At 24.0% G+C, this 21,669-nt stretch overlaps 2 protein-coding genes across 5 annotated transcripts in view; both read left to right on the top strand.

The window, feature by feature from the left end:
* The window catches only part of LOC127278393 (phosphoinositide 3-kinase adapter protein 1), a 30,735-nt gene extending 12,407 nt beyond the window's left edge, over window positions 1-18,328 (top strand). For 2 of the 4 annotated variants that reach the window (XM_051300100.1, XM_051300101.1), the window contains 13 exons: window positions 12,810-12,975; window positions 13,068-13,455; window positions 13,560-13,856; window positions 13,937-14,072; window positions 14,150-14,340; window positions 14,656-14,725; window positions 15,038-15,352; window positions 15,429-15,824; window positions 15,909-16,031; window positions 16,120-16,214; window positions 16,288-16,486; window positions 16,601-17,224; window positions 17,312-18,328. In XM_051300100.1, the coding sequence (XP_051156057.1) occupies window positions 12,810-12,975; window positions 13,068-13,455; window positions 13,560-13,856; window positions 13,937-14,072; window positions 14,150-14,340; window positions 14,656-14,725; window positions 15,038-15,352; window positions 15,429-15,824; window positions 15,909-16,031; window positions 16,120-16,214; window positions 16,288-16,486; window positions 16,601-17,224; window positions 17,312-17,331 (3,020 nt within the window). In that variant the 3' untranslated portion in view covers window positions 17,332-18,328. Of the gene's footprint in view, window positions 1-8,053; window positions 8,449-9,526; window positions 9,621-12,809; window positions 12,976-13,067; window positions 13,456-13,559; window positions 13,857-13,936; window positions 14,073-14,149; window positions 14,341-14,655; window positions 14,726-15,037; window positions 15,353-15,428; window positions 15,825-15,908; window positions 16,032-16,119; window positions 16,215-16,287; window positions 16,487-16,600; window positions 17,225-17,311 lie in introns of those variants that run through there. The other 2 variants (XM_051300102.1, XM_051300103.1) reach the window with 2 other exon arrangements.
* Window positions 18,329-19,400: 1,072 nt separating this feature from the next.
* LOC127278412 (waprin-Phi1-like) lies at window positions 19,401-21,413 on the top strand. The gene is made up of 3 exons (XM_051300134.1): window positions 19,401-19,555; window positions 20,038-20,330; window positions 20,812-21,413. Exons 2-3 carry the CDS (start codon window positions 20,087-20,089, stop codon window positions 21,105-21,107), a joined length of 540 nt encoding a protein of 179 aa, XP_051156091.1. The 5' UTR covers window positions 19,401-19,555; window positions 20,038-20,086; the 3' UTR covers window positions 21,108-21,413.
* The last annotated feature ends 256 nt before the right edge of the window (window positions 21,414-21,669 follow it).

Raw genomic sequence — 21,669 nt, 5'->3', positions numbered from 1 at the left:
TTTTCAAGCTGCGTTAAATGAACTTCCTCTCTTGCACAACTGATTATGAAAATGAGACTATAGTTTAAAAGTATGACGTCTATATAGCGCATTCCATCTTCTTCAAAGTGAGCTTGCAGATTAGATATTTCCATTATAAAAAAAAATTTATTTAATTCAAATAATCGTTTACTTAACTAGCAAATATTTATTTAATTATTATTTAAGTTAATTAATAGTATTTGTTTCAAATGGAGAAATTGGTTCAAAAATTTATTATTCAGTTACAATTTATTTTACAAAAAAAAATATTAATTAAAATTTTTTTTTAAATTAGTTATACTTTTGACTAATTTAGTTATTTTTAATTACTTCAGATTTAGAGAGGGATAGATATTTTATGTTTCTTAAATATAACTTTATTCATTCTTAAACATTTTTTTTATTGCGCTTTACGAAAATCATCCGCAATGGACCAATGATGCGGGTGTCTATTATATGTAAATTCTTGATAAACTTTGCGTGGGAACTGAACATTTAGTATGAACCAAATATACATTATATATTAATACTGAAAAAAAATTATTTGATTCAAATAATTGGTTATTTTATTATCAAATAAATATTTATTTAATTAATTATTTGAGTCAATTAAATGGTATTTGTTTAAAATATAGAAATTATTGGTTTATTTAATTCAAATAAAAATTATTTGATATATATAAAAATATATAAAATAACAAATATTTATTTTATAATCAGGCAATCGATTACTTGAAACAAATAATTTTTTTTTCAATTTACATAGTAGAGAAAAATATTTCCATGTGTTAGAATCAATTCACATGTATGTAACAATATAAACCACTATATATGTTGTCCACTAATTGATCAATAGTGGGTCAACCAGGAAAAAAAATATATTTAAAGGCATGGAATATAATTTTCCGACACTACTTTTTTTTTTAACTATTATTTAACTGATAGGTTAAAAATGGTGCTAATTTAATTAATTTTAATTTATGAAATTTTTTTTGTCAATAATCGACATTTTCCCAAAGCGAAAAATTCGATCATATATTCATTATTTTCTTATAAATATACCCGCATCAGTGGTTTATTACTACAACAATGATTTCGTTTTCTTGATTCAAAATCAATTTTGTAACAATACTATTCTAATGAATCATTAATTTATAATAATTGACATTGAATAGAAATGGAAACAATGTCTCTTTACAAGAGAAAAGTTTTGTTTTTTTTTATTAAGAAAATTTTTTTAGTTATTTCAAACAAAATTACTTTTGATTCAAATAAATATTTATTTAATCAAAATGAATATTTATATGATCTAAATAAACATCCTATTTTAGCAAATTCGATTCAAAAAAGAATTTAATAGAGCCAAATAAATTTTTGGTTGATTCAACTGAAAAATTTGACTTTTTTCAGTTTTGAAAGTTAAAAACGGCTTTTCTTTAAATTAATGATTATAAATCATTAAAAATGTTGAAACCAAAATATTTTTTGATTATTTATTGTCATTGATGTGTTTATTATTATCGTTTTGGAATTCATGCAGAGTTGAAAACAATAAATTTTCTTTATGCTTGGGAAAAATAAAAATACTACAAAGTTATCTCAGATGAGAAGACACATGATTTTTGACTTTTGTGAGGATATTATTTACTTAGATCTGATTCTCTTTCCGTTTAAGAAAGGGAGAGAGAGAGAGAGAGAGAGAGAATAAGAGAAAAAGAGAATTTATAAGCCTTAAGCCTGCGATCGTAGATTATCTCCGGAAGTCGTCTCTTAGTATTCGTTGTACGAAATCTCATTTTCCATCAAGCCAGCCCTCTTCTGGTCGGCCCTGCGTGTTAATAGAGTCAGGTCAATAAAATCTCACTGCCTCCTCTCACGTGTCTTTTTACACACCAACATCTTAAGAGTCTTTTATAAAATATGCTGTGAATTTGATAAATTGACCCATATTTTCTTTTTTTCTACTTTTAATTTTCTAAACATTTTTTTTTTAAATTGATTTCTTTTTTACACGTTTTTTTTAACATTTTAGATAGCAAAAATTCTAGTTCGTCTCCTGAAACAGAAAGAAAAATAAATTTTCTACTCTTTATATAAAACAATTTTGTTTTAAGAATTCTATTTTTCAAAATATTCCCTTGTCGAAACATCTTTCGGAAATTCAAGAAGCGAAAGTGCATATATATATATAAGCACAGGAAATGCGTGACGGAAGTACGTGGTAAAAATCACGAACTAGTCATAAAAAAAATTTTTCTAAAAAAATTGTTACCAATTGAGTTTTTTTTTAAATATTTCTTTATAAATATTTATTATGCGTGTTTTGTAATGTCATAAAAATATTTTTCCAATGATTTGAATATATTTTCATAAAATTTTATGGGAATTATTTATATATTTTATAGTTAAATAAGTAAATAAGAAAAATAAATTAAAATATTTTTCTTTAATTATATGAAAAATAAAGAAAGAAAAATACGCCTTTAGGGGGTATAAAAAGTTCTTTTTTTTTTTTTTTTGAAAAGATAAACTCAACTCCGGAAGTGAGGTTGGATTTGTTGATACTATATAAAACAGTGTTGATCGTTGAACCACCCTGATGTTCTTTTTCCCCCTTTTTTCCTGCGACACCAAAAAGGATAAATTGTATATATATACACTGTAAATCTGTATACAGAGTTTTACAAGAAGAGCGGACGAACGACACATCCGCTTTTTTAAATCGAGAGCCATCTGGAGAAATGGAAAAATTAAAAAAAAAAGTTTAAGAAAAAAAAAAAAAAGATTTCTAAATTTCGATAGATTCATCTCAAAATAGAATCTAGAGATTGCTTTGGTGGTTAAGGCTTCCGGCTCGTGTGCCTAGGGTTCGTAGTTCAATTCCCTCTAGCGTAATTTTTTCTTTAAAAAAAAAATATGCCTTTCAGTATAACATTACAAAAAATTACATGTAATATTACCTCAAAATTACATGTAATATTATCTTAATATTACTTTAATATTACAAATATTTACCAAAATTACAGGTAATATTACATCAAAATTACAGGTATCATTATCTTACCTCAATATTACAGGTAATATTTTCTTTAAATTACCTCAAAATTGCAGGTAATATTACCTTAATATTACCTCAATATTACATGTAGTATTACCTAAAACATGTAATTTTACCTTAATATTACAAGTAATATTGCCTCAATATATAATTTCAAACCAATCTGCAAGAAATTTTGCTTTTTTTTCGAAATTTTTTTTAAATAGCACCCAAAAAAATTATGAATTCCACACGTGAATCTATTTCCTCTTTCCTTATATGTATTTAAATTAATGTATCGTTATTGGCATACACTTGTCAGTTTATTTCCTGGTGTTTGCCACTCACGAACAGTATACGAGTTTGTTGCTTCCGGTCCTGCGTATATATCGAGTAATCGAGTTCATGAATCTCAGTGTTTCCGGAGCCAACGAAGAGAGAAAAAAAGTTGGGGGGGGGGGTTGATGAGAGGAAAGACTTTGTTATATCTTTTTGAAATCGCCGACAATCAGACTCTCTATATATAAGATTAACTCGTTAATTTTTAGTATATATATATATATGTATATGTTTCTGTCTTTCTATTATGTATTTTATTAATGTCTATTATTCTGTCTGGATTATTCCTCATCTGGACTATATATAATATTGACTCTATTGACTTTATGTAATAGATAACATTGAAACCGGCAGTGGTTATCAAATATAATTAATAAATTGTCAAGAGAATTGAGAATATGAAAACATATTACACATATAAAAATAATAATATAATAAAAAAAAAAAAAAATTAGATGTCTCAACATGAGAAACTCAATACGTGTCAAGTGTCTAACAAGCTTTGATTGGTCAATACGCAATTTCCGGGGAACACGTTGTACTCAAGAACCGGAGGTTCAATTTCATTTTTGCCAATTATAGAGTATGAAAATTCACGCAATCATTTTACAAAAATCGCAAAGCCTTTTTTTAATAATAATAATAACATATATGAATAAAATTAAAGGTACACTTAAAGGTATATTTGATTCAAATAATCTATTATCAAATAAATATTTATTAATTATTTTTTTATATTTTAGTTAATTTGAAAAAAAATAATTTCATAAATAGGAACGAGAATGGAATGAATTTGTATATATATAATGTTAAAACAAGAGGAAGATGCAGAGAAGCGTGCAAAGTTTATTTTTTTTTTTTTCTGAGGTACAATGTTGATTCTAAGTAAATTCCATAGGGACACCCTCATGTTGAGGATAATGCAAAAATAGAAGGGAGGCAATGGAAGTCGACGCACCGAAGAAAATGCATAATTTAGAGAGAAGGAATGAATAACTGAGAAAGATAAAAATAATAAGGAGCGACTGTAAAAACAGAAATAGCGAACTCGAACTCGTGCCTTTACACACTGCATTTTAAACCAGCTTAGAAATATGCATAAATTAATATCAAAAAAGCTTAAAATCCAAAAATTGCAAGAGAAAAATAATTAATTTTTGAAAAAAATCAATATATACAAAATTCACATATATTAATTTTTATATTTTTTTGTTGAAAAAAAAATTGTTTATTTTTATTTATACCTCTGAATCTCTAAAAGAAGTAATAATAATAAATAAAATTACATATATATATATAGTTGGAGTGACTATGGTGACCAAGAAAGCACAACTGTTAGCCGTGGTTGCCTATAGTCAGGCGATTAATATTGAAAAGATTTCTACCTTATCAATAATTATAAATGAAATTTTTTTTTAGGAAATAGAAAAAATATTATAAACAAAATTATATAGTATAATATTTAAAATTAAATAATATTTTAGAGGTGAGGTAATTTTTATAAACAATAGGGGTTTTTGATGTTCATTACGAATTTAATGTCAAAATTCAAAATGGCGGATGCAATATGACGGAAATTTTTTTTTTTTTAATTAATTGGATTTGCTTGAAACTTATTCGGGGGTCGCTAATTACGAATTTGAAGTCAAAATTCAAAATGACGGATCCAATATGGCATTATAAGGTTATTATAGGTTATTGTATTTTTTTTTTTATAAATAGATTAAAGGAGTTCAAATCAAACTTTTTTATGTCTTCTATACTTTTTCCTAGAAATGATTTTTATTCTAATAATCCCCTTGTTAGATTTTACGTTCATAAGGTTATCGGGTCTTCCTTATTTTAGTTATCACCACCCTCACTATTATATATAGGCTCTCCTCTCTCTCTCTCTTCATTATAGAAATGAATTCCATTTGATAATAAATTACATATGAATGTTCATATTGTCTAATGCACGCAAATAGGAAAGAAAAAAAATTTCATTTAAACAATATTTATCCCATAGAAATCAAATTAGAAATTCTTTTTACAATTGAAAATAATGACAATTATATTATTATTATTTTAAAAAATAAAATTATATTATTATTATATTAATGATAATCATTTTATTTCTATTATTATTATACTGTTGAATATATTTAAGAAATAAATATATTAAAAAGTATCATTCCCTTGAGAAAAATCTAAATAATGTTCAACACTATAGAAATGATTTTTATCTGTATGCAAATATATTTTTATCCAATAACTATATAGTCTATAAGCTGCTTATAGTATATCTTTAGATGATAAGACACCTATATAATCTTTTGGATTATATATATTTTTTTTTTTGAAAGCTTAACGGAAAATTTAACCATATTTTTAATTTAAAATTCAAATTATTTATTTATTCAATACATATAATATAAAAAGGGGAACTTTAAATATATTGCGGAGAAGACTATATTTTTTTATTTGTAAAAGAAATTGCCTTCTTTAATTTTCTAATTAGGCCCAATTTCTATATTAAACACAAGGACACTTCAGTATAATATACTGATTTAACAACTGATTTTAAAAGACTATATGAACAATAATATGATTACAATTATTATAACAGGAATTACATTTTTATTATTTTGTTTTCTTTTAGTTGATATGATAAGTACATAAAAAAATTATATAAAATAAAAAATTAAAAAACACAGACGTTTTGTCTAAGAAGTAATTACCCCCCCCCCCTCCGCTATTTCAATTTTTCTTTGACCCTTAGAAAAAAAATTAAAAAAATAAAATCCTTGCTTGAATCCGCTCCTGGAATGAAAAGAAGAAAATATTGATAAATAAAATGAGGTTTTTGACCGGCGCGCGGATGTATAGTTGATAAGTGAACTTCTCTGTTATAAGAGTTGCTCCATAGAATTTCGATTCTCCTGTGAATGAAGTCCCTGTTACATTGGCCATGGCCATGAGAATATTTCTTCTCTTTCACACTCTTATTTCTCTTTCGCAAAAAAGGATAGAAAGAAAGAGACAGAGAGAGAGAGAGAGAGAGAGAAAAAAAAACTTAAGAGCAAATCGTTACCTCGAATTTTACCCCTTTATAATATAGGAGCCTTTATTTTCATTCTTTAAACTAGAACAATTTAAATTACACAGTTTTTGTTTCGTTAACAAATTTTTTCTTTCAATTTGAAATTATAAATAAAAGAAAATTGAATTTATCAAAATAAAATAATTTATTTCGTCGAAGTGCGAGAGGGAGGGGGAGGGTAATTAGAAAACTAAAGCCAATTTTTACTAATTAAAATTATAATAATGAATAATTTTTAATAATTAATTTTTTATAAATTAAAAATAAATATTAAAAAAAAGCAGACAAATATATGAAAAATTTTGTAAAAAATATTCTTGTTTTTATATATAGTATTTTTTTATTATCACTTTGAAAAATTTTAAAAACTCGAATAAAATAAATTTTTTCCCAAATTCTTGAAAAAAAAACGATAAAACGGAAATGTTTGTTTCCAAATCGGATGGACTTTGACATATTTTTACCATGTCTTCCTTTCGGCATGTCAGTTTATGTATATTTGTACAGGACCAAGTGAGGGTCCCTATATATGAATGTAATTATCTCAACGATAACAAGACTGGAAAATAGAACCCACCCTGATTTGCTTCATATATATTTATTTATATATATGTATAGATTTCCCTTCTTTAAAACTAGATTTTCAAATTTCTCTTCCGGTATAGAAAGAAAAATTCCTATTCGTCATCTCAATGGAGTTTTTGTTTTTTTTTTTAATATTTATTTTTTTACACCTCGATTTTAGTATATTTAAATTAATTAATATAATATAAATATTTTTCAATTTAAATAATTTATAATTAAATTTCTTATTTTAAAATATTTCGATTTTTTTTTCTTCTTCTGATTTGGAAAAAATCCCCTGATTTAACGACTGTGAACATATGTTAGGAAAAAGGAGATTTAAATTAAATCCCATTTATTTTCGGAAAAAATGTTTCTTTTTTTTCTTAAAAGGATTTTCAGGGCTTTTTTTAGACAATGAACTGTTAACAAAAAGATGACATTAAGATTTAGCTTCATTTGCTTTTCTGATTTGAATTAATTGAGTATGCGAGCTTTACTATATATTTTTATATTCTTATTTCGATGAACTGATGCTTCAACTTGGCTGAATGCCATAAACGTGAGGAAAATTAATTTCAATCAATTCAATATTTCATCACAATTTAATTACATTTGAACTCTTAATTATTTTTTTAAAAATATTATTACAACAATTGAATTAAAGAAAAAATTTGCCTAATTAATTATAAACAAAAATAATAATTATTTATTAGTATTTTTTATTAACTTTATTTTTTCATATAGGAAATTTTACCAATACTTTATCAATAGAAAGAAAAAATAAAAAAATTTTAATAAATAAAATAAAATTTTAAATTGAAAAAATATTTATTTTATAAGAATTTTTTTTGTAAAAAAAATTTTTTTTTTTTTTTTGACATTAATAATAAGATTTTGGTCCAGCGACTAGACGCAGTCGCTATGGATTGCGCGTGCGTAAAGATAAAATATTTCAATGCAGGCGCGTTTTTCTTCTGCCGGCTTTAGTTTTAGTATAATAGTTGAGCGCAACATTGAGACTCAACTTTCCTCGTCGGTGGTTATCAGTACATTGAATTACTATTATTTCCGAAAAATTAAAAATAGCCTGTATTTAAATTATTTGTGAGCGGAATTTTTTTTTTATACGTTCAAGTGATAGTGTTTTACAAAAAAAAAATTACTTATTTCTATTATATAAATATAATATTCGAAATTATTCTAATTTTCAGTTTTTACGCGAATTTATTGTGATTGCAAATTAATTATGTGGAAAATGTGAAAGTGATAAAAAAGAAATGGAGATGTAATTTTGCGCGCGAATTTTACCAAAAGAGTTCAATGAAATATAATTTTTTCCTGAGAAAAAAAATGAAGATTAAAGAAGAAAGTAATTACATTAAACGAAGTCTCAATTATTTTGGTAAATCATCTAATTTTTCGAGAATTGTAATTTTTATTATTTATTTACATTAATTTATTTATATTATTTATTTAATATTATTTATATTATTTTTTTATATTATTTAATTATCAATATTTACAAATTAAATTAACTAGTAATAATTAAATTTATTTATAATGCAATAGAATTATATTTCTGTAATAAATAATTAAATATTAATTAAAAATTTTTGGAATATTTTTGTTTTTTTTTTGTATTAAAATATAAAATTATGAAACATTTTAAAAATGCATTTATGGTGAGAAAAAAAATTTTTCTTCAAATTAATGAATAAATATTTAAATAAGATTAAATTAGAAACAGACGTATAAAGTCTCATTTAATTCAAATTAGTTTGATGGCTAAATTATTTTTGGGCGTCGTACTCTCGCTCTTTTTTGTCCGGAAACGAAGTCTGCAAAACTGTCTATACGGTCTGTTGGCATAAAAATGTGGGCAACCCTTTTCTCGTTTTATTAATTTATATGTGTTTTTAATCAACTTTTTCGTATTTTCATAAAATCTAAAAAATTTAACATTTAATAAATTTTTGAAAATTATTTTTATAAAATTATGTAAAAATTTTTAATTTTTTTAATTGTTTTTTTGTATTTTTCTTTATTTCTTTTGAATATTAGAATCCCTATTATTATTTATTTAAATAAAATGTAAAATTATAAACGCATTTTTTTATATATATGATGATTTTTTCTCTCTTCGATTTGGGCGGAGTGATTTTATTTAATATTCCAATCAGCTTTCGCATTATAATAAAATTGTGGTCATCGCCTAATTTGAGGGCGCAACAGAAAACAATGGTATACGAATGTGAATTAATGGGGTTCTTTAGGAGCAATATTTCTCTCAGTCAGTGGTCAGCTATGAAACAAGCACCTGATTCGAGTGACAAAAAAATATTTTTTTATTGCTAACAAAAAAATTTTATTTAAAAAAAAATAAATAAATGTGTAAATAAAAATAGAAAACGTTAAAAAAATGATTTTTTTAAATTTCTATTATTTCCATTGATAATAATTTTTAAAAAAATTTTAGTTATTGTAAAAAATTTACAATGTCATTACATTGTGAATCGCCCCGTTCATCTCGAAGAAGAAATAGGCCAACATTTTTGGATTTATCACTTTGTTCTCGTAAGTTAGAAAAAAGAATAATAATTGAAGATGAAAAAAAATGTCTTATATTTAAAAAAAAGTAAGGGTTTTTCAAACATTTTATTATTATTAATTTAATTTACTTTAATATTATTAATACTTATTAGAAATTATTACTTCCATATGTCATTTGACTGAAATTTAAAATGAATACTTTAATTTTAATAAAAAATTTCGCAGAAATGTAATAAAAAAAAAAAAAAAAAAAAATGAGCGGAAATGCTGTACATAGAACTAACCCATGAACGCCGTGGAAGGAAACATCATGGTGTCGTAAGAATATATAAACGAAATTTATGTCGTGATAATATGCGTTTGAAATTGCAAAAATTTTTTTTTACACATTTTACGATGACACATAAAATTATTTCACACATGCTTTCTGTATAATATGATTTTTATTTTAGATTTATTATTTACTTATGAATTTTTAAATATGATTAATTTTATTTATATTATTTTTAAATTGTATTTTTAATTTTTATTAATTTTAATTTTATTAATTTAATTTTATATATATTGTTTTTTATTTCTTATGTTTTTGTATATTTATAATAACTTCATTTGGTTAAGTAATAAAAAAGATTTTTTTTTAAATTAAAATTAAAATTTTTTCAATTAATCCTTTGAGTTCAAGAAGCAATTGTTTTATAGGCAAGTCTCGCAAGTTAACTGCATTTTATAAGTGACCGGAAATTCCGAAAACGGAAGCTTCGAATGACGCGCACCGAAAGAAAATTAAACTTTAGCGATTAAATCTAATGTTGATTATTAAAAAAAATGTCTTTATCAAATTTCATTGGTATATTTAAAAAAAAAAATTTTTTTTAAATATAATTTTTATCAAAAAATATTATAGAAGATATAAAAATATGATGCTTTCGGATTCTTTATATTTGCTATAAATTGTATATACTGTATTTCTTTATCTAATTTGGCTTTTATCAGTGACATGCGATTTCGATATTTCCGGTATATATATATTATGAATATTGGAAACGTATTTGCATAAATCGTATAAATTATTATTATTTGTATAATAAATTTAAATGGAATAATAGTTATCATATATTATATAATTAACAAGATGGAAAAAGTGTTAATTAATTAATTATTATAATTACTATAATTACTACTTTTATTTTTATTATTATCATTATTATACTTGCATTTCTAATTACAAATTTATTACCTGCATTATTTTTTTTTTTAATAATAAAACATATTTTGATATTTCTTGAAAGTCATAAAAATATATATCTTAAATTACTTTTCTTTATAAGGATATTACGTGCTTTGAGCCCCTAAAAAAATCTTTATTTGTACTATATTTATTGTCAAGTCACTATAGCTTATATAGGTGTGTCTTTTGACCTGCCTTGCCCTTTATATGCTAATGCATTACACCTTTCTCACACACTACTTAATTATATTTGTCAATTAATTAAATTTTGCATCTAATGAAAATTTAATTTAATATACAAAATTTTCATTTATAAATGCAATCTAATTAATGCGTCCCACTTTTAAAAAATCCTAGTTTATTTTACAATATTACATATTTTTTATAAATAATATACTATAAAAATATTTAATATTAATATTTCCTCTACGGTGGGGGAAGCAAAAAATATATATTTAATAATATATAAATTAATAATTGTTAAATAAACACAAATAATTATTATATTTTAAAAAAATATGTTTATTATTATTTTTTTATGATTTTGCACTTCACACAAATAAATGCGACTGCAAAAAATAAAAATTTTCGCAATAAAACACTTCCAAGTAATACTTCTGTGGTGAGTCTGTTTAAATGCAAATTAAAAAGTCATTGAAACTTTGAGATGCATTTAAAAATAAATGTCAAAGAATTTTTATTTTATTTACTATTAGTTTTTGAATTTTTAAATAATTGAAAATATATTTTATAAGATTTTATTTAAAATTTATAAATTGGAAAAAAAAATTTTCTGTTTATAAAACATTAATTTATTTACAAATTAAAAAATTAGCTATCGATTGTAATAATTATTATTTTATAAAGAACTTTTTTTTTGTAAATGGAATTATTATATTTACAATTTATATATAAATATATAACATAACATTTATGGTAGAAAAGAAAAATCATATATAATTGTATAATTTAACAAATCGTGATAATATATATATAGTCATAGTGAAGTTCGCGTGTCTTTTTAGATTAACAGCATTATTGTAAAGTTGCAGAGAAATTCCACATAAATGCTGTATATACTTAAACACAATTTAAGCATTGCGTGTAAAATAATTTTAATTATCTTTACGAACAGATATGACACTTGTAGGATATCTACTTACAAAGTTGTTCAACTCGGCTCAAAAAAAAGAAAAAAAAAAAATTCCAAAACTAAAATTTTTCAAAAAGAGGCTGTAATGATTTTTTTGTAATATATATAATGAAATAGCCCTTTAATTATTTATTATTAATTTTTTTAATTATTCTAACTATTATTATTTTTTAAAATTATTTTTATTATTATTATTATTATTATAAAAATTGTTAATGTTATAGTTAAAAATTAGCGATTGAAAATGTTGATTATTTGAATTTCTCAACTGGGATATTAACAGGAAATAACTGTTGAGCTTTTAGAATAGATATTTATGGGAAATGTTTCATATAAAAATAATGCGCTAAAATTCTCTTTTGGCGAAACAAAACAAACTATAGTGAAATGTTTTAGGCTTTGGAATGTCAGTGTTTGTAGATATAATCTCTATTTCTGAGACACTTTAACTGCTTTTAATTGATACAGACATTCGCCATTTATAAAAGCCAGAAGGGGGATATTCTCGATCATCAACTCTATTATAGCGATACGTTATTCTTAAATTAAAATTTTTTTTTTTACTTCATCTTACTTCCTCATACGCTAATTTTTTATTTTTTTGGATAAAAGCCAAACGAGAAATATATCACTTTTTTCCTCTTATATTGTCAGAGACTGCAGTGTATAATTAATTTCTTTTATATTTTATTTTTAGAAAATTATTTTGACTGTAAGAAATCTTTTTTTTTTTGACAAAAAAAAATTTTTTTTTTTATATCTACTTTAATTTATTAGTCAAAATATTTATTATTATTATTTTTATTTAAATTTCTCTATTTTTTTTTGTCAGGAACTCGTCATGGATCGATACCAACACCAAAAGAAGAAACAACAACAATTGAAGATGATGTTGTGATAATTTCTAGTCGAGAGAGTGAAGCCGCAACATTGTGGGTGAATTATCTCACTGGAAGTTTTGAACAAATCAGCAGGCAACAAGGACGACCACCATTCAGGTGAAATAAAATTAAAAAAAATTTTTTTTTTTTTTTTTGAAAAAATAATTTTAAAAAATAATTAAATCTTGATATTTTTTTGTTTGTTTTAGAGTTCGACATATAACAGTGGAGGATTCATTGACAACGAATACTGAGGATAAATTAAAATCTTCACGTTTGCAAATTGTTGTCATATGTCCATTTCTTTTGAAACGAATTTTAACGCGTCCTGAACAAGCAATGAATCTTTCTAGGCATCTGGTGCCGGACAAAGTTTTGGCAATGATGCTTGGCGTACAAGAGGATCATCTAACATCTGGCCATAAATCGGCTTTAATTTCATTTCAAAATTGGAAAAAATTTCCAGTCAAAGATCAAGATGAGGATTTTGTATGTCAATTTTTTGGCGCTGTTTTTGCTATTTTAGGCAATGCTCCACCAACGACACTTAAAAGTGATAAAACTTCATTTACAATACATCCAAAAAAAGTGAAACTGGTTAGGAAAAAAAATGTTTTTTTAAGAAATCATTTCTTAAATATTTAATTTTTTTTTAAATATAATTTTTTAAATATAATTTTTTAAATATAATTATTTTCTAGGGACACAGTAAAGTTATTGCTCTATTGAACGATCCCTTGAAAATTGAGGATAATGTTACAATAATTGTCGATCGTTGTGGTGATGCGATAGATGTGAGCAATGTGAAGAGACGAAATCCTTATACACTACAGTTTTCTATTCCCGATAAGTGTTTAGAAAAATCAATGTTAGTTGGAGTGAGAATTGCGAAAAATGGCTGTCCCCTTGGAGTTCGTCAAATTAAATGTGAAAGTCGATTAAGAGAATTGGATCAAATATTACGAGCACACGATAATCCTTTAGAATTTATGTGCCAGGTATTAATTTATTTAAGAAATTTTTTTTTTAAATTTAATTAATTGAAAACAAATTTTATTAATTTTTTTTTCTCGTTCAGACAATTGGCTTCAGTCCAGGAGATCGAGAACAATTGGATAATTGGATGGTCCATGCGTTCAGGCGAAATTTGCCTCCACATTTTAATCTTCTTTCAACTCCAAGTGGAACGATTCCAGCCACCAAGAATTATACCAGTAAGTTCTATTATTTTATTAATTATTTTTTTAAAAATTATTTTCTTAGACTATAGTTAATTTTTGTTTTCCTACAGGTCCAGATGAATATCCAACTTTGTTGCATTTTGCTGCACGATTTGGTCTTGAGAAATTGGCATTTCAACTTTTGGAGAGTCCTGGTGGTGAACAGGCCTCGGATATTAAGAATGTTTCAGAATTGAGTCCAGCTGATTTAGCTGAACAAGCGAATCACACTCGATTGGCTCAACAACTTCGCAGCTACATGGTACACATAAACAAATAAAAAAAAAATGTGGCTTTAAACAATCGGTTCGGTGATTTTTCATCAAATATTTTCTTAAAAGACTCTAAAATTTATCTTTTCCAAAAAAATTATTTTTATTATACTCATCACTTACATTGTCAAATAAATAAAAAAATAAATAAAAAAATTTTGCAAATGAATTTTTTTTTTAAATATTCAATTTCTCTCGTAGACAGAAATTCACTAATTTTGCAATTATTAGACATATTTAATTTTATGCTTTTCTGTTTTTGAATTTTATTTTCGAAAATTTAATCTAAATTCCTTTTTTTTCAGCAAATGAATGAATTCACCAACATTTATAGTTATCTGAAAATTATGAGCGAAACTCCAGTTGAAGAAACAGGTGAGGGAGGAGGAAAAAATTAATTACAATTGCAAATCTCATTGAATTATAAAATTAAATAAAAAAAATTATAAATTAAAATTAAGATTTAAATAGTCTTTAAAAGACAAAGAAGAGAAATTTAAATAAAACAAAGAAATGAACTCGGAAAAAAATATAGAAACTTCCTGTAATTTTTAATAAATTCATTCAAGTGAATTTAATGATTTTTGTTTTGAAATCAATCAGAATAAAATTTGTCAAGCTCTTAAATTTTATTTGAAAGTCATTTTAAAATGAGAGCAATTTTACAATGGAATTTCGCTTTTCCAGGAAATGAAAGTGCATCGTCTTTTTTGCGAAACGACGAAAATGACGATAAAGAGGATTATTGTCGTCCGAGACCAATTAGTGAGGCTTATTCAGTTCCGCCTGCAGCAAGGCCAATTACTGCATCATTGACAAGTTTCACAACACCTCCTCCTGAATTGCCACCGCCAAATCCCACAATTAATTCTCTAATTGAGGGAAATTATTCTATAGCACCATCACCAATTCCCATTAACGTGCCGTTGACTCCAACTTCGACGCATCATTTTAATGAATTGGAACAAACATTCGCTGGATATTTACAAATGCATCCAGCAGGTTAATTTTTTTTTCTTCATCTTTTTTTTTTGGTTTAATTTAGATTAAAATTTTAAAAAAATAAATTAAATCGCAGGATCAAGAACACCAATTCTGTCAAGTACACCATCATCATCGCGTTTAACATTACAATCATCACGTCAAGATTGTTCGTCATTGGGAATTCGTGAGGAATTTCATTACGATAAATCATCATCTAGTTCGAAATCCCGTGAAAATTCAGGACCACAGGATGAGCTTTTGGAAATTTTAAATGATTTTAAAAATAATGTCTTTACAATATCGGAACTTGAGAGACTTGTTGATAATTGGAAAAATCGAAATGATGTACAACAAAGTTTTAAGGATAAACAACGACAATTAACAGCAATGAGAGAGGAATACGAGAGAATTCAAAAGAAAATAAAAGATGACATGAAAGCACCCACACCATTTGATCGAATACGTAAATTATTCTCAAAAGGAAAGAAAGGTTTGAAACTCTTTTTTTTAACATTCAAAGAAATTTGTTTAATTAGTAATTGTAAAATTAAATTTTGTTAAATAAAATTCGCAGATTCCTTGAAAGATTCTTCGCATGCAAATGATGATTCATCATCGACGAGTAAAAGCGAAAATATCAATGGAACACTCGCTGATCGAAGACCGGTTAGCAGTTTGAGTCTTCATAGTGTTTCAAGTGAGTTTCTCATTCTTTCAATTAATTTTCAATGAATTTAATTATTATAATAATTTTCCACTGATTAAATAATAATTTCAATTCGTAGGTTCCTCGTCTTCTGGTCGAATGAGTACAGTCAGTGGTTGTAGTGGAACGAGTCTTGGAGATAGTGGAACTCATTCTGACACTGAGGACAGAAGGGTAAATAAAATTAATAATTTTTTATTCATAATTTTCTATTCTGGAAATTTTAAATAATAAATTTTTATTTCAGATACAAAATTCGAGAGAGGATAAATCGGGAATGACATCATATGAAATTCCACCAGCACCAAAACCATTTACTGGAAGATATTCACCTGCTCGTTATACACCTTCACCTCGTGCTCCAATCAACAATGAAGTTGAATTTCGAAGTCCTCAAAGTAATGAACATTATATTGCTTTTCCACCTTCCGGTTTACCAGTTCACTGTGAGTATCAAATAAATATTTTCTTAATATCGAAGCAAAAATTTAATCTAGATTTTTTTTGCTCTTCTGCAAACTAAAAAAGAAAATATTCAAAATAAAAAAAAATATTTTTAGCTTTCAAAGCAGATGGATCATTAAGAGAGCAAAAAACGCCATGTTCACCAATTGAAGATTCAGACTATCTCGATTTAGATGAATCAAAAAAATCACACAGTTACACAAATTTAAATCCATCTTGTTCGATAACAGCACCACTTCCTCCTCCACCACCTCCACCTGGTATGTGCATTCCCTTTGAGTACATGAATATTGTACCAACAAAAAAAGTTTCAACTCCAAATGCAACTTTAGAAACAAAAATCGATATTAAACTCGCAATGGATCTTTCATCAATAATTGATCAGGAAATAAATAAAAATAAAATGGAAATTTTAAATGAAAATAATTTCACACTCAAAGAAGTTTCGAAAATTGAAAATGATGAAAGTATATTGAAAATTGAGGAAACGTCAAATATTGAAAAAGATATGGAAACCGATCTCATTATGAGACATAGAGAAAATACAATAAAACACAATGAGTCTAATGAACAAAAATTAGAAGAAATTTCTCAAGATATTGTTGATGGAATTACAAATACGGATGTTCATGATTATATGAATATTCGACCATCGAATGAAGGTGTTCAAATTGTTGGAGTTGTACAGAAAAAAATAGCTCCACCTGTTCCTCCAAGATGTAAGCATTATATATAATTTAATTTCAAAAACAAATCTTTTTTTTCCGAAAATTGAAATTTTTTAAAAATAATAATTTTTATTACAGTTACTCCAGTGAAAAAATAACAAGATTGGAACTTCAATTCTAAAAATTCAAGAGGCCTTATATGTAAATAATGCAAAAAAATATAAAACACTTAAAAAAAATAATTTAAATTATATTGAGCAGATTATAAGTTATTTTTTATTATTCACATCACGCTTAATATTTATATTATATTTATAATAAAAAAGAAATTCCGCTTAACAAATTTATGACACTATTTTCAAAAATGGCATAATTCAGAAAAAAAAATTTAATTACTGTCTATCATTGATTGGAAAAAACGTGAAATATACATGTTTCTTGCAGTAAATAATGGAAACCGTCCTTGAATTATATAATATTTATAAGTTCCCCCCCCCCTAATATTTAATTTCTTAATGCAAAATAATTTGTTTACATATATAAATTTATATACTGTATAGGTATTTAATTAATTAATAACAATTTTGTTATTAGTATTGAAGAATTTTATGTGGTTTATATACTTTGTGCCATCTATATTAATGCTTATTTTGTTTAAAATACGATCATTTATTTAAGTCGCGCTATAATTATTATTAAATAAATAAATAAAAATAATAATTATGAAAAAAATAAATTTAATTGCAATTAAAAATTATGTTTTAAAAATATCGTGTATTTTTTATATTTTATTATTTATAAATTATGTGAAAAATTTTATCGTGTTTTTTTAATTTCTTACAGTATTTATGTTAGATGTAAAGAATAATAATAAATGATCGTATTTTTTTTAAGAAATTAAATTTGAACGTCAGTTCAAAAAATATATACAAAGCTAGCGAGCACCAAATCAAACTTTTTAAGTATTTTGGCAATTCTGCCAAAAATTTGTATTATATTTTTTCCTTTCTTTTTATTTTCTTATACTATTTTTTATTATACATACATATATTAATTTTACGTATTATTATTAATTTTTAATTTAATGTAATAAAATATTTTTGACAAAAACAAAAGAATCAAGACTGTAAAAAGTAAATAGAAATTATTATTTTACTCGCTTTTATTTCTCTGTGGAATTATTTTGAACTTGTTTTACGTCAAACGGTAGCCTTCAATCATACGTAACAATTATTGTATCTATTAAAATGAATAAAAATGTTAATAGATTTTGTAATGTATAGATTCTTTAATTTTCGAATTAGCCCTAATATTTTACTTTTATTATTTCATGTGTTTAACAAATTATTTTTTATATAATATATGTAATCTATCATTTTTCATAGTTATATTGCGATTAATTAAACAATTTTATTTAATTTTTCAAATTGTTATGAATTATTTAAATTTTTAAAATTAATATTATAAAACTATCTTCGTTGTATTTGATTATATATATACTAGTGTATTATAAATTATATATTGACTTGATGTACCGATTACCGTTCACATTATTATTTTTATTTTAAATTTACGTTTAAATATTTTACAATTTTCAATGTTTTATGTATAAAAGAATACCATTGATTACAATTATTTATGCATAATAAAATTAATTGTTTAAAATGTGAATTCAAAATGTGATTTTTTACTATATAAAAAAAATTCAAATTTAGAATAAAAAAAAAATAAATAAACGAATTATTTTTCTTTTATCGCAAAATTTTTTTTCAAGGCAAAGGAAGTTCTCACTAAAACCACTTCCTTCCGACGCCAACGCGAATATCGTTAACTAATTAATTCGCACATGATTTGAGTAATAATTATAATTTTTATTTAAAAAATGAGCAAATAACTACTAATATTATTTTTAGGACTGAAAAAATTTATGAATTAATCTCAAAATTTGAAGAACAATTAATATGAAACTATTCAATGTTAAATGACAAATAAATGAAAAATAAAGTTCTATAAATAAATAATTTAAAGTAAATAATAAGCATAATAATAATAAAGGAAGTGATATTAAATAAAATTAAATTAGTAAAAATTAAATAAATACTTTCTCTTTTATTAAGAAAAATATGAAAATAAATTAAAAAATTTAAATAAAATCAACATTTTTTTTCGTCAATTTCTTAATAGTTTGTCATAAATTTATACTTGAAGGATGTCCATCACGAATTAATTTAAGTTCTCTATAAATTGATCGACACGAGGACTTTTTTGTCAGAAGGAGGGGGGCACATAAATAGAAGTGAATGTTTCTGGCCTCATGCAAAAAGCATTTGTCACTTATCCAGTTCTGTTGTTATTGTTTTATGACGTATTTAATTTTTACATGTGAGTATTTTTTTTTTGTTTATTTTATATAAATATATATCATCAATTTTCACATAATTCAAAAAAAAAAAAATTCAAATACTTCCTTCTTAAATTCTCCATTTTTTTCAAGAACAAATAAAATTTATTTTATTAATAACGATAATAATAATAAATAATTAAAAAAATAAAAGATTTTTAAATTAAAATTAGAAACATTTATTAAAAATTTTTAATTTTTCTTATTTATATTCTAATAGATAATTATAAAAAAATATTTTTTATATAAATACATAACTAATTATAATTTATTATACAATAATTTAATATTTTAAGAAAAATCATTGACCGTATTGGGAATTTCCATTTTTTTTTTTTTAATAGAACAGATTTTTTTCCTCTTGAACTATTCATGCATTAAATATTCATGAAGTACTAAATTTACATGCAATAGTAATTTCTTGAATACAATCTTAATCCTTGACAAGAGATCTTCTTCAAAGAATTTCAGGTAGACGTATTTCGATATTAAAAATTGTCTAAGGAACATCAATGACGTCACAGATTTTATTTTCAATTTTGACGGTGATTTTAACCGTGACTTATGCTCAAATGTATGGAAGTTATAATCCCCGACCAAAAATTGGATCTTGTGCTCCACCATTGGCGGTTAATGTTTGTTCAAGAAGTTGCTATTGGGACAATCAATGTTTAGGAATTGAAAAATGTTGTCCCACAAGTTGTGGAGGATCTGTTTGTTCTAGACCGGTGACAACAAGAAATCCATCAACAATTGGTAAAAAATTTTTAATACTCATTTTTTTCAAATTTAATTACTGGTAATTTCAATAATAATTCATTTTTATAGAATATATAATTAAATAATTAAATTCAATTAAATTAAAAAATAATTGCGAATTAAAATGAAAGCAATTAATATTATCTAATTACATTATAATTACAAGTATATAAATTAGAGTTTATGAGTAATATATATTAAGAAACAATTTTCTAATTAGTACACTACTTATATAAATTATTCCCTTTGAAAAAAATTCATATCTGAGAAAATATTTGACTTTATGATAAATTTTTATATTTATATTGTATTTTATATTCTTCTGTTCAAATAATAATTTGAAATAATTTACATATGTATTTTATGAGTCGTACTTCAATAGGAAATGAAAATTTAAAAAAAATTATACGTTTTATACAATAAATAAGAAAATTTATATAAGGAATATATTAAATTTAAAAAATAAACTCATTTTCAGGTACAATAAAATCAGGTGTTTGTCCAACTTCATCAAACGAGCGTTGGATATGTTCATCAACGTGCATTGATGATAGCGATTGTCCAGAAAATAAGAAATGTTGTAAAACTCGTTGCGGTGGTAATATTTGTAAAAAACCACAAATAACAGAAGAGGAAAAAATTCATACGAATGACATCGATGTTTATTCAAATAGCATACCATTTGACAATAATAACAATAATAACAATAATAATTTTGACATTGCATTTCGCGCCAATCGAAATAATCCATTTTTATTTGGTCGATCTCGTTAAATAAATTTTTTTTTTCTATTTCAAAATTTGTAAAGAAATGTTTCACAAGTTTAATTTTAATAATGTTTCATCATATATTTTTCTTTTTCATTTTGTTGCTTCTGACAATAGCAATAATTAATAATTTTCAAATATTTTTGAAATTCAATTTTCATTTTCACTTACATTATAATATTAATTAATATAGTGATTTGTAATTATATTATGGATATGTGATTAATAACTTTATAATTTTTATTTATTTTTATTTAATTAGTTTTAATTTAAGACTGAGATGTTATGTCATATTGTTAATTAAAAAAAATTCGTCTCCGTAAAAATTTTTTATTCTTTTATAGAAGAAACGATTTTCTTTATTTACTTCGATTGCGTTTTATATGTACAAAAAATTGTAATGAAATTTTTCATACAAAAAAAAATGTTTCATTTTATTTTATACAAATAAATAATAATAAAATAATTATTATGTATAAATATAATAAATATAAACACATAAAGATTATATTATAAAAAAGGAAATATTTTTAAATATTAAAAATACGTAAATATCAGATAGTGTAGA

Source organism: Leptopilina boulardi, unplaced genomic scaffold (genome assembly GCF_019393585.1).
Source record: "Leptopilina boulardi isolate dan_hultmark-lab unplaced genomic scaffold, ZJU_Lbou_2.1 LbouV2_202, whole genome shotgun sequence".
Lineage (NCBI taxonomy): Eukaryota > Metazoa > Arthropoda > Insecta > Hymenoptera > Figitidae > Leptopilina > Leptopilina boulardi.
Note: the sequence above shows the minus strand (reverse complement) of the source record. Positions and strands in the feature narration are given on the sequence as shown.